The sequence below is a fragment of the Panthera onca genome, chromosome C2 (assembly GCF_046562875.1).
Source record: "Panthera onca isolate mPanOnc1 chromosome C2, mPanOnc1 haplotype 2, whole genome shotgun sequence".
NCBI lineage: Eukaryota > Metazoa > Chordata > Mammalia > Carnivora > Felidae > Panthera > Panthera onca.
Genome location: NC_138347.1, coordinates 121937539 through 121950187, shown reverse-complemented (window position 1 = coordinate 121950187; position 12649 = coordinate 121937539). Strand labels below are relative to the sequence as shown.

At 40.5% G+C, this 12649-nt stretch overlaps 1 protein-coding gene across 4 annotated transcripts in view; it reads left to right on the top strand.

Annotated features, from left to right (window-relative positions):
* The window catches only part of LOC132684229 (uncharacterized), a 54554-nt gene that overhangs the window by 29268 nt on the left and 12637 nt on the right, over window positions 1-12649 (top strand). For all 4 annotated transcript variants that reach the window (XM_078432285.2, XM_078432284.2, XM_078432287.2 and 1 more), the window contains exons 8-9: window positions 6544-6670; window positions 10880-10986. In XM_078432285.2, the coding sequence (XP_078288411.1) occupies window positions 6544-6670; window positions 10880-10986 (234 nt within the window). The remainder of the gene's footprint in view (window positions 1-6543; window positions 6671-10879; window positions 10987-12649) is intronic.

Genomic DNA, 12649 nt, shown 5'->3' with positions numbered 1-12649 from the left:
AAGGAAGACTTTGCATGTCAGGCCCAGAGTTGGGACTTGATCCAGTAGACAGTGGGAGCCATTAAAGTCTTTTGGCTCTCAAGGGATTCTGTGCCTCAAATGAATAGAAAAAAAAATCCTGTGTTTAATACATATTTATTTTATAGCTTCTTGTCAGAGCAGACCGTTTTCCAGAGTTCACAAAGCAAGTGAAAAAATAGCTTCCCACTTTGGATAATTACTTTCAGTCATAAGGTATTTGGTTGGGGGTGAGTTTTGTCTTTGGTAGAAGAGTTCTACCTGCATCAAAATAAAGGGTCAGATGGAGCTGATTTATATTAACCTCTCAAGGGTGGAGTCCAGATGGTTTCCATTTGGTCCCAATTGGAAACAGCCAAACTATTTGTATGCTTGCCCCTTTGTGGACAGGAGGCTTTGGCCTGTTGCTTGGAAAGTTGAACTCACAATACTGTATGAATCAAAACCTCCATTCAGAAGCCTGACACCCTTTATTATTCCTCCTGAAACGTGTAATTACAAGAACCTGACAATTTTACATTTAGCAGCCAGTTGTAGGTTGATAGAAGAGGAAAAGTATTCCATTTCTGTGCCTGCAGAATTTAGACATCTGTTCATCTAAGCCAGTCCTGCCTCAAAGCAGCACTGAACATGAAGATTCATTAGATCAGTGGTTCTCAAGCTCAAGCAGCATCAGAGGCCCCCAGTAGGCTCATTAAAACACAGATTGTGGGGCCCTGCCCCACAAAGCACCGAATCTGTAGGCAAAGGTAAGGCTGGAGAGCTTACATTTCTATCAAGTTCCCAAGTGTTGCTGATGCTGTTAGCCCACTTTGAGATCCACTGCTTTAGAATTAAAAGAAAATCAGATCACCTACTCTTGATTTATTTTGCTCAGTGAAGAAAATCAGGAGGCAGAGTGAGACTCCTAGATGCCTCTTCTCTGCCTCGGAGACCACAGAACAAACAGGGCCCAGGCTTGTTTCTGCTCCAGCTTCTCTGTCTCTTCCAGACCCAGTCTGGCCTATGTCTGAGCCCCCTGGCTCTGTACCAGGGGTCTGTGGGAATTGGGAACCCTGGGTCTGAAGGGTGATTAACACTCAAGTGAGTGATATCTGTTCTGGCCTATGCCTAATCACAAGCCTGTCAGGTCCATAAAGAGCCAGAATATGGCAAAAGATGGGAGGTCACCGAATGGTCATCAGGAATAGTCTTCTGCAGATAAGATAGCGTCCCTGAGCCCCATTCAGCAGGTCCTGCCATGTCACCTCAAGGCCCCAAAAGTTGCTAAAAGACTCAGCAAGGACTCAGGCGTGCCCTGTCACCTGGGCCTGCTCTGTTTCCTAGCCCAAACTCCACACTGTAGTTTCTAGGTGTCTTAATTGTCAAGGATTTAGGACTAGGAGGGCCAGTACATGACTTAGACATGTACTGAGAGCAAAATCCAACCATAAAATGGTCAGTCTACAAGCTTGAGATTGATCAGACCTTTGCTACAGTACCAATGCCACCCAAGTGCCAAATTCACTTCCCCAAAGAAGGCATTGTTTATAACATAGCCGTGGTCCATAGGAATACTTTGGCATTAAGGAATGCAAGCATCAAGTTTAAAAGACAAGATGTAATCTTCAAAACAGTTTTATTGGTTCCAGATCCAGAAGTTACTGATTAATATCCTGAAATTATTTTACTTGGGATTTTATCCTGGAGTGATAGTCAAACAATGGAAACCTTTGTGGACATGTTCCAAGGTCCAAGGTATGAATCACCCAACACTAATTACACTTTGCCTCCTTAAGTCCTGCAGTCAGTGTTCTGGTTTATAAATCTCTGGTAATTACATAGGAAATCACACCTATTCCTTGTTGATGGAAGGAAACTATTTTGAGCAAGTTTTGTTGTTTTTTTTTTTTTAATCAGCCTTATTAAGAAGAAGGTCCTGCTCAGACCTGGCATCTTTAGATGAACATTTGAGTAGTTCTTAAGCCAAATAAAATGCGTGATGTCCAAGAGAATATGCAATGTGCAGCTGTCCTGGTGATCCCAGGAGACACCAGAGAGTGAGGGGAAAAAATGAGGAACCTCTCTGGGGGAACTTTTGGTTCCATGAAAATGTTTTACACTTGACCTTTGAGTACTGGCCCACATAGGAAATAGAGTTCTTTCCAGAAAGACTGAAAAGAGGTTTATCAACTGGGAAAGAGAGGGCATTTTAGGCAAAGGGAACCACATGAGAAAAGGCTCAGGGGGTGAAAGTGCACAGAGTGTTCAGTGTATGGGAAGTGTGATGTTCACTGCATAGTGGTCATTGAGAGAGTGGCTGGAGGTGTAGCTGAAAAGGCCAGAGGACCCACGTGGCCAAAAAGCCATGAATGCAGTTGAGTTGGGGTTTCTGCTGTGTGCAAAGTTAGAGCCATGATTCCTCTGAAGCAAGGCAGTGACATGATGAGAATTGGATTTTTGAAAAGAACCTTGGGCAGCATTGCAGCATGTGTTTTGGAAAAAGGGACATCCGGGTGAAGGGAGACAGACCAGTTTGGAGGCTATCATGATAGTTCAGACATGAGGAGCAAAAGTGCAGAGTGCAGTGATAGATCGTCCAGGTATATTTAGGAGGGAAATCTGAAAGGACCAGATAGCCAATTCAATGAGGGTGAAAGATTCTGCAGTCAGGGACAGTTGGGGGATCTTGACAATTAACCACAGAGAAAATGGGATGAAGCACAAGGTTGGGTGAGTCCAGACGGATCTGTGGAGAGGCTTCCAGAGGAGGTGTGCAATTATAAGAAGTATGTATCTGATCCTCAGGGAGGCGGTGGCAGAAGGGGAGATACCTTCCACAAGGAGGTTTTCCAGTAGGGCCGCTCTCATTCCAGTGTTTCACTGACTTACAGTTTCCAGAAATGAAACTGAGAAGACAGGCAGTAACATTTGTTGTGTACTAAGTACCTCTACAACCATTACTTCACCATGCTTCCCAGTCGATCCTCCCAGTGCATCTAGGAAATGAGTATTATCTCTGTTAGAGCAGCGAGGAAACTTGGGTTCAGAGAAGGTAAGTGGCTTTCTGGGGAGTCCCACAGAGTTTCTTAGAGAGAGGTTTTAAACCCAGAGATTCTTTCTCTACACCCTCTGGCCTCTTAGTCACAATTGGCATTGCTGTGCCACCACTAAGTTCTCGGAGACAGAGGAGTGTAAATTAAAATAGTCATTGTCGGGGCGCCTGGGTGGCTCAGTCGGTTGAGCGTCCAACTTCAGCTCAGGTCACGATCTTGCGGTCTGTGAGTTCGAGCCCCGCGTCAGGCTCTGGGCTGATGGCCCAGAGCCTGGAGCCTGCTTCTGATTCTGTGTCTCCCTCCCTCTCTGCCCCTCCCCCGTTCATGCTCTGTCTCTCTCTGTCTCAAAAATAAATAAATGTTAAAAAAAAAAATAAATAAATAAATAAATAAAATAGTCATTGTCTGTGAACTTGTTTTTGTTTTAAAGAAATGTTAAGATTAGGGGAAAATAGGTTGGGATGAATACAGCTGGGGTGGATCAAGTATTACCAGGGGCTGAGTATGTACTCACCTTTCTTTACTCTGAGGAATTTGTTTACTATTCAGAGAAAAGTATTTGTTTCTGCTTGAATTTTGGATAAAGGCCCAAAGGAGGAAATCCCTGTGCTAAGCAACATCAGCCTTCCTACCCTCTGACAGGGCACTGTGACTCCCTAAATTCTGCAGAATGGTTTGGACCAGCACTTTCCAAATTGGTTATTTTTCATGGGCAGAGATGACATTGCGACCTTGCTTTCCACCAGTTGGAGAGGAATTTGGATTGCTTTTCCCCTGGGGATGCAAGCTGTACCAGGCCAGTCACAGACCCGGAAGCCCCCTTCCTCTCCAATTGCGTACATTTGTGCCGTACTGGCTAAGTCGGTGGGGTGGCAGGGGTAGACTCGCAAAAACTGTTTCTTTCCTTGTAGTGCTCTAGTGCTCAGCAACTGCACAGGAATTTGGCCTTTGGCCTTAGCTCCACTGGCCTCATGTTTCATCACCACTGCTTTCTGGCAAGAAGGGGACAATAAGAAACGAGTGCCACATGTGATCAGTATCCACATCATTAATTATTCTGAGCAGTAAACTTAACTTTTCAAAGGCACTATATTTGTGAAGAGATTTTATAAATAGAAAAGTCATATCCTATTCGTGTTCATAAATGGTCTCAAGGCATTATTAGCTCCCTTGTACTTGGAAAAACAATAAACAGTGAGATAAAAGTTTCCACAGTATGATTACACTCTATATTATTCATTGATTCATTCATTTGTTCAATGGTTATTAAACACCCACAGTGTGTCAGATACTGTCCTAATATATTAGCACTGTTAAATTATTTATAACAGCTGTCATTTGCCATCATTCCTATGCCCTGGATGTAAGAACAAATACATTTGGACAAGTTAGGCTTACCCCCAATGAAACTAAATGATGGGCTAGTTTTCATCCCTCCAACTGTGTTTCGAAGGAAAATAACAAAAAGTCCAGCTATATCACCTTCCCCTAAAAGGAAAATAACAAAAAGTCCAGCTATATCACCTTGCCCTAAAAAGTCATTCTCTTTCATGAATTGAAAACTTATACTTGGTTATCATTGACTCTTCTCTCTTCCTTGTTCTTCCTACACACTAGATAGCGATCACTTCATGTCAGCTTCAGATGGCAGGGAGTTTGTCTCTTCTGTTCCCTGTTGGATTCCTAGCACCTAGGACAGTGCCTGACATCTGGTAGAGCTCAAAAATATCTGTTGAAGGGGCGCCTGGGATGGGCATCTGACTTCGGCTCAGGTCATGATCTCACAGTCCTTGAGTTTGATCCCCACGTCGGGCTCTGTGCTGACAGTACAGAGCCTGCTTGGGATATTCTCTCTCTCTCTCTCTCTCTCTCTCTCTCTCTCTCTTTCTCTCTCTCTCTCTCTCTCTCTCTCTCTCTCTCTCTCTCTCTCCCCCCCCTACCCTTCCCCCCTTGCTCTCTTTCTCTATCTTTATCTCTCTCAAAATAAATAAATAAAATTTTAAACAAAGAACATACTCTTTTAAAAAAATGTGTTGAATGTTGAATGAATTCAAGTACAGAAGAGTCCTGTCTAGCCCTTGGGATTAGGTTCTCAAGTCAGCGTATTAGGCAAAATCAGTGTATAGCTAAATGATTCTTTACAATCCTTTAAACTGTACCCCAGTGTTTATAGCAGCACTTTGAACAATAGCCAAATTATGGAAAGAGCCTAAATGTCCATCAACTGATGAATGGATAAGGAAATTGTGGTTTATATACACAATGGAATACTACGTGGCAATGAGAAAGAATGAAATATGGCCTTTTGTAGCAGCGTGGATGGAACTGGAGAGTGTTGTGCTAAGTGAAGTCATACAGAGAAAGATACCATATGTTTTCACTCTTATGTGGATCCTGAGAAACTTAACAGAAGACTATGGGGGAGGGGAAGGAAAAAAAAATTATAGAGGGAGAGAGCCAAACTATAAGAGATTCTTAAAAACTGCAAATAACTGAGGGTTGATGGGGGGGTGGGAGGGAGGGGAAGGTGGGTGAGGGGTATTGAGGAGGGAACCTGTTGGGATGAGCACTGGGTGTTGTATAGAAACCAATTTGACAATAAATTTCATGTTAAAAAATAAACTGCCCACACAATAAATGTATAGAGGTATATTATTTCCAAGTCCCGTGCAGTTTCTTGCCAACTTTGGAACAGGTCATTGTTTGTTAGCTAAGCCCCAGATGAAGTAGTTGGCTAGTGTTTAGGGGGTTATATTGTACACAAAGCATATAATTTCGAACACTTGGAGGCAATCTGGCTTTGGGACCAGAGACTCAGATTTCTCATATCACACTTACTGAGTGAATTAGCTGGCATGTCCATGGCTATTTATTCTTCTCCATCCTCTTCCTGTCTTTCTCTTTGCCAAACTCCTAAACTTGAATGGGTATAAATTAAATGTATACATGATGCCATTCCATAGCACTGAGTGACACTGAACTTCATAAAAGCTGAATGGACCAATGGGGGTAAATTAGATTCCAGGACCACTGACCTCAGTCATGAAGTCTACAAAGGCAAGATGGTTCTTTCTACTTCATATTTGTCCTCCTAGAGTTCAAAAAATGTGACAACTTTGCAGATTCTGAATCCCTGGGTAAGGACTATCACTTCCCTAGGATCAGTGAACAACTTGCTTATCTTCTACTAGGAAATTTCTAGAAACATTGATTTTCGTCTTTAGCCAAAGTAAAGGCAACAATTTAAATCTTAAGTGAGATTTCCTTTCATACAGAGCAATTTGGGGCTTGCTATTATAAAGAATAAAGGATATACTGAGTACTTTTTTAAAGGATTTCTTAAATTACATCTATTTCCTTGACTATATTCCAAAATAAATCTACTCACACAAGTCAAATAAGTATAATCTTAAAAATAAAATCAACTTATCTGGTGGTAAGTGGGGGAGCTATTATCTAAAAATAACAAAATACTATTATTTTCTTATAGGAATCAAAAAAATTAAAGATTCGGCTGGTCCTTGGTTAGTGAAATTGTATTTGGCAGATAATGGCATAGATGGAAAAGGAAAAGAAGGAGAAAATGGCTTGTTGGAATTCACTCAAATTTTAACATGGTGAGTAGAAAATTAAGAGGTTTTATTTGTTCACCTTCTAAAACTCGGTGCTTTAGTTAAATTGTAGGGACAACAATGTAATTGCAGTTTATTAACAGTGCTAAGTGAGGGTTTTTAGCTCTGAGAGGAAAGCAGGGACCCACCTTGGTCTTGGTTTGTGATCTTAAGGAAAATCCTGAAATCATAAAAATGGCAGACAGTTGTATGTGAGCCCACATAGTGGTCCCAAAGACCTCACTAGAAGCCCCATTTTATGAAGTTGGCAACAGAGGAAAGGCAGGAGTTATGACCTCTAGATTTTTTTCCCCTAAAGTCAGCTATGTGACCTGAGGAAGAAAGGCAGACTACTCAAGTGTGAGCACTTTTTTGTTTTTGATTACAAAGTTGTCCCAAACTACTTAGGCAGAAAGAGCATTTCTCAAAAGCTCCTGGAAAACAGAATATTTTCTTGCCATGTTTATGCTGACCACCTTGGACATCTCTCTCTCCAGCTCTCCTGAATCCAAATACCCAGTGGGCCAAGCCACAAGTCAGCATTTGCAGCACAATAGGAAAGATTGCCCAGTAGAAGACTCCAGGTTATACCATGTCAGGATATTAGTACTTATAGCACCTTAGGGTAATCAAAGGCAACAGAACATGCCAAGGTTGGAAACTTGAGGTCTTGATTGATGGCTATTATTTTACCAGAAAAAGATTCTTTTTTTTTTTTTTTTTAATGTTTGTTTATTTTTGAGAGAGAGATAGAGCACAAAAGGGGAGGGGCAGAGAGAGAGGGAGACAGAATCTGAAGCAGGCTCCAGGCTCCGAGCTGTCAGCACAGAGCCCGACACAGGGCTCGAACTCACGAGATGTGAGATCATGTCCTGAGCCGAAGTTGGACTCCCAACTGACTGAGCCTCCCAGGCGCTCCTAGAGATTCTTTTTCTAATATGCTTTACTTCTTTATTTAGGAAAGTTAGGAATTTCCAACTTGGATAACTTTGCTGCTATTTTTATAATAATTATATTGATAAACTTCATTTTATTACCCTTTTAATATATTGTTAGATTTACTGTATTGCTGATGGTTTATCCTTTTGTATATTGCTAACATTTTGGTAAGAGTTTTCACATCAGTGTTCATGAGGACTATTGGTCTCTACTTTTCCTTTCGTGTAATGTTTTCCTCTGGTTTGGGATCAAGGTGATTTTGGCCTTACAGAATGAGTTAGGAAGTGTTCCCTCCTTTTCTATTTTATGAAAGAATGTGTAGAATCAGCATTATTTTATCTTTAAATATTTGATGAAATTCACCAGTGAAGACATCTGGACCTGGAGTTTTCTTTATGAGAAGATTTTAACTACAAATTCAATTTCTTTAGTAGATAGAAGGCTATTCTGGTTATTTGGGGAGGAAGGTGTTAAGCTTCGGTAGTTTATGTCTTTCAAGGAATTTGTTCATTTTGGCTAAGTTTTCAAATTTATTGCCTTAAAGTTATTCATAATATTTCCTTCTCATCCTTTTCCTATCTGGAGGATCTGCAGTGATGTATCCTCTTTTGTGCCTGACATTGATAATTTGTTTTCTTTTTCCCCCCCAATAAATGTGATTAGAATTTTATCTATTTTATTTACCTTTTCAAAGAACTCACTTTTGGTTTCCTCTAATGTTTTAGTTTTTTTCAATTTCATTGCATTATATTCTTATTTTTATTATTTCCTTTATTCTGTTTACCTTGGCTTTAATATGTGCTTTTCTTTCTAATTTATTAAAGTAGAAGCTTAAGTTACTGATTTTAAACTTTTTGGTTTTCTAATGTAAATGGTTATATTAATACCAAGGACTTTTTAATTGTATCCTGCAAATTTTGATACGTATTTTTATTGTCATTCAATTCAAACTATTTTCTAATTTTCCTTTTGATTTCTTTGACCTGTCGGCCTAGTTTCCACATATTTGTAAATGTTTCAAATATTTTTCTCTGGTTGATTTCTTATTAAATTCTGCTGTGATTGGAGAACATACTTGTTTTATGGCCCAGATTATGATCTGTCTTGGTAAATGTTCCATGTTTACTTGAAAAGAATGTGTATTCTGCTGTTTTTGGATGGAATGTGAATAAATGTCAATGAAGTTTAGTTGGTTGGCAGCATTGTTACAGTTTTCTGTATCTTTACAAATTTTCTGTTTACTTGTTCTATCAGTTGTTGAGAGGAGAATTGTGACTTTGTTCATACCTCTTTGCAGTTTAATCAGTTTTGTTTCATATATTTTTAAGATCTTTTGTTGGGTGCAAAATATTTAAGATTAAGTCACTTGAAGAATTGGCTCATATTATCATTATGGAGTCCCTAGTAATATTTTTCTTTTGTCTCTGATAATATTCCCTTTTCTGAAATCTACTTTGATGAATATTAATATAGTCACTTGAGCTTTCTTTGGATTAATGTTAATATGATATACCTCTCTCTGTCCTCTTACTTTTAACCTATCTATGTTTTTATCACAATTTCTCTGTAAGTCGGTTTCCTCTTTTGTAAAAATGGGGATAAAAATAGTGTCTAACTCAAGAGATTCTTATAGGGTTAAATTAGATCATGGAAGGTGCTAAATATAGTGCCTAGGGCTCCAGCAAGTACCTTTATACAAATTAGAAAAAGAGCCTCTCTGGGCAGATGAGTTAAAAAACGTACCACCTCTGGCCAATGAGTGGGAGGAGGTTAACCTTTCTAGGTCTATGCTCCAGGGCCCAGGACTTGAGCAGCAAAGCTTGGCAGATTTCAGCTCCACTCCTACCCTTGGAAGGCCCATTTGTGCTGGGCGCAAGTGCTTAAGCATGTGGGTGGCCCTCATCACATCTGATGTATAAAGAACCATAATTCATGCGAGGCTGAATAGCATAGTGATTAAATCCTTGGCCTCTGGAATCAGAGTTAGATGTAAAATTGTCGACTTGTGAAGTTCGTCTTCAACATTCTTCATTCTCTTCCTGCTTCCTTCTGAAGCATCCCTGTTCTCACCCATCTTACCTGAAGGAATTGGATATAGGCAGGCAGTTCAGGAAGCCAAAGCCAGGCCAGTCCTGATTAGACAGACTATTTTGGAGAGCAAGACCTTTGAGAGGGAGAGTCTGGTGGAACCACTCAGCCCCACCCTTGAATTCTGGCTGCTGAATCAATAGAAAATGTGTACAGGGAGCAAGAGAATGACCTTATATTCACTACTGATCCTGACTAAAATTTCATATCCTCAGTGTGTGGTAAGGACTCAAAATTGTTTTATTGGAAGTCAGATGATAATTTCTTTCAGAGCAGAGGCCATGAGTTAAATTCCTTTGATCTCTGCAATGTTAGACATATATGCATTTAATAAGCCTGCACTCAGTGTGATAGCATCATTGATACTGCATTTTGCAAGATACTTTCACAGGAACTGCTTCATTCTGTTTTCACCACAACCTTATGAAATAGGCAGAACAGCCAATTTGGAGGCCAGTTTTACAGATGAGAAAGGTGAGACCCAAGAGGACACATGACCTGCCCATGACTACACGGTTGACAGGAGGTATAAGCTAACCAGGAACCCAGGCCTTCACCCAGATTTCACGTCCACTCATCATGCCAGAGATTCCCAAAGACCAGTTGTCAGGCCAGTGCTAGGGCATGAAGGAATTTTCAATAATCCTCAAAGAGATTAGAAAAAAAAAAAAAAAGACAGATGGTGTGTTCATTTTTCATAAAGCTAAACTTACTCAATTTTAAATGCAATCCTTTATTTTGAGACTATGCCCTTCCTAATTTCATGTAAAAATATTTGTTCTTTTATTTATTGACAAGGTGAGAATTGCTATTTATTTGACATACTAAAAGTTGTCAAACCATTCCCTCCCAAGTTTTTGACATTTTACCGGTGTGCAAAATCTAAAGGACTGGGAAACCCTGCACAACCCTCACATCTTATGAATAAATAAATGAATGGAATATTGAAGGCAACTAAGTCTTTATCCTACCAACTTGCTGAAGGGGGCCATCCAATCTAGAGAGATTAAATTGGAAAAGCCTGAATTCAGGATATCTTCAGTTTTCAAATTGGGTCAGTGCATCATCTTTGGAAGTGGGGTCAAGGAGAGTATTGAGGACCTAAGAAGAAAGATCATACTCCAAAATAAGTGGATTGAGTTTCTTTGAGTAACATTGCCATTTTGATTTGTCATTTTCTTTGTCCAGCCTGATCAAATACTCTGCTCACTTAAGGGAAATTGACCTTGGAAACAATGTCCTGGGAGAAATGGCTGCTACTGACATACTTGAAGCATTAAGAGCCAGAAAGACAGGTAGAGTGTTTTCAGTTTGTGTTCCCCTCCACTTGTCCACATCCATTCACTCCTAAATGCTATTCTACTCACAGCTTTCTCTACTTTTTTCATTAAATAACTGGTCTGAGCTAAGTGATAACCAAGAGCACTATCATAAATCGCCTACCCTTGTACCAATTTGCCCAGTGATTTGCACAGAGTTCAAGAACTTCTAGGATTTCATATGTCATCTTTGACCTAAGTACAGTAGTCTCCCCTTATGTGTGGGGGACATGTTCTAAGATCCCCAGTGGATGCCTGAAACTGCAGATAGGATCAAACCCTGTATGTACTAGGTTTTTTCCTATGAATACATACCTATGACAGTTTAATTTATAAATTAGGCACAGAAAGAGATTAACAATAATAACTAATAGTAAAATAGAATGCTTATGATAGTATATTGTAATTAAAGCTATGTGGGGGTGCCTCGGTGGCTTAGTCGGTTGAGTGTCCAACTCTTGATTTTGGCTGAGGTCATGATCCCAGAGTCATGGGATTGAGGCGTTGGACTCCATGCTGAGTGTGGAGACTGCTTAAGATTCTCTCTGATTGGGGCGCCTGGGTGGCTCAGTCGGTTAAGTGTCCGACTTCAGCTCAGGTCATGATCTCACAGTTTATGGGTTCGAGCCCTACATCAGGCTCTGTGCGAACAGCTCAGAGCCTGGAGCCTGCTTCAGATTCTGTGACTCCCTTTCTCTCTCTGTCTCTGCCCCTCCCCTGCTTGTGCTCTCTCTCTCTCTCAAAAAATAAATAAACTTAAAAAAAAAAAAAGATTCTCTCTCCCCCACTTCCTCTCTCTCCTGCTCATGCTCTATAAATAAATAAATACATACTATGTGAAAATGGCTTGCCTCTCTCTCAAAATATCTTACTGTACTGGAGTCACCCTTGTAATGATGTGAAATAACAAAGCCTACGTGAGGAGGTGAAGTGAGGAGAATGACAGGCATTAAGCTCCTACTGACCTTCTGATGACTCCTCAGAAGGAAACTCATCTGCTTCCTGACCGCCGATGACTGAAACTGTGGAAAGAGAAAGCCCGGATGAGGGGGTGGGGGATGGGGCTACTGTAACGATTGTCATTAGACTGAAATTTTCTCAGTTGCTCTTTCTTTTCCCTCTCTTCTCTGAGTCTCACTTATTCTCTGAGGGACTCTGTCCTATTCTCTATTCTCCTTCCCAACCCACCTGCAGATATTCCTCCAGATAGCAATTGGAAAACTCAGGTGACATCTCTCATAAGATTCTGATGTGCTTTCTGGACCATCAAAGATGGCTTCAATTTGATTGGCATTGGGAGAGCAGTAAGGGTGGTTTATGACCATGTAATCCTTTGAAAATGAGAGACTCACATATGGAATGAGTTATTTATTACACATTGGCCAACGCTGCCCTCTTCCTTTCATTAATATGCATGACCAGAATTAACGATAGCCATACTTACAGCTGACAAAGGGATAAAGTAACGCCATTTTAAATAAAGCTCAATGAAAGACATATAAACAGATTTGAACATCCAAATTCAGTGTTTAAAAGGGGGAAAGAGATGTACATGGGTGGCTCAGTCAGTTGAGTGTCCAACTCTTGATTTGGCTCAGGTCATGATCCTGGGGTCTTTTGATGGAGCCCCGTGTAAGGC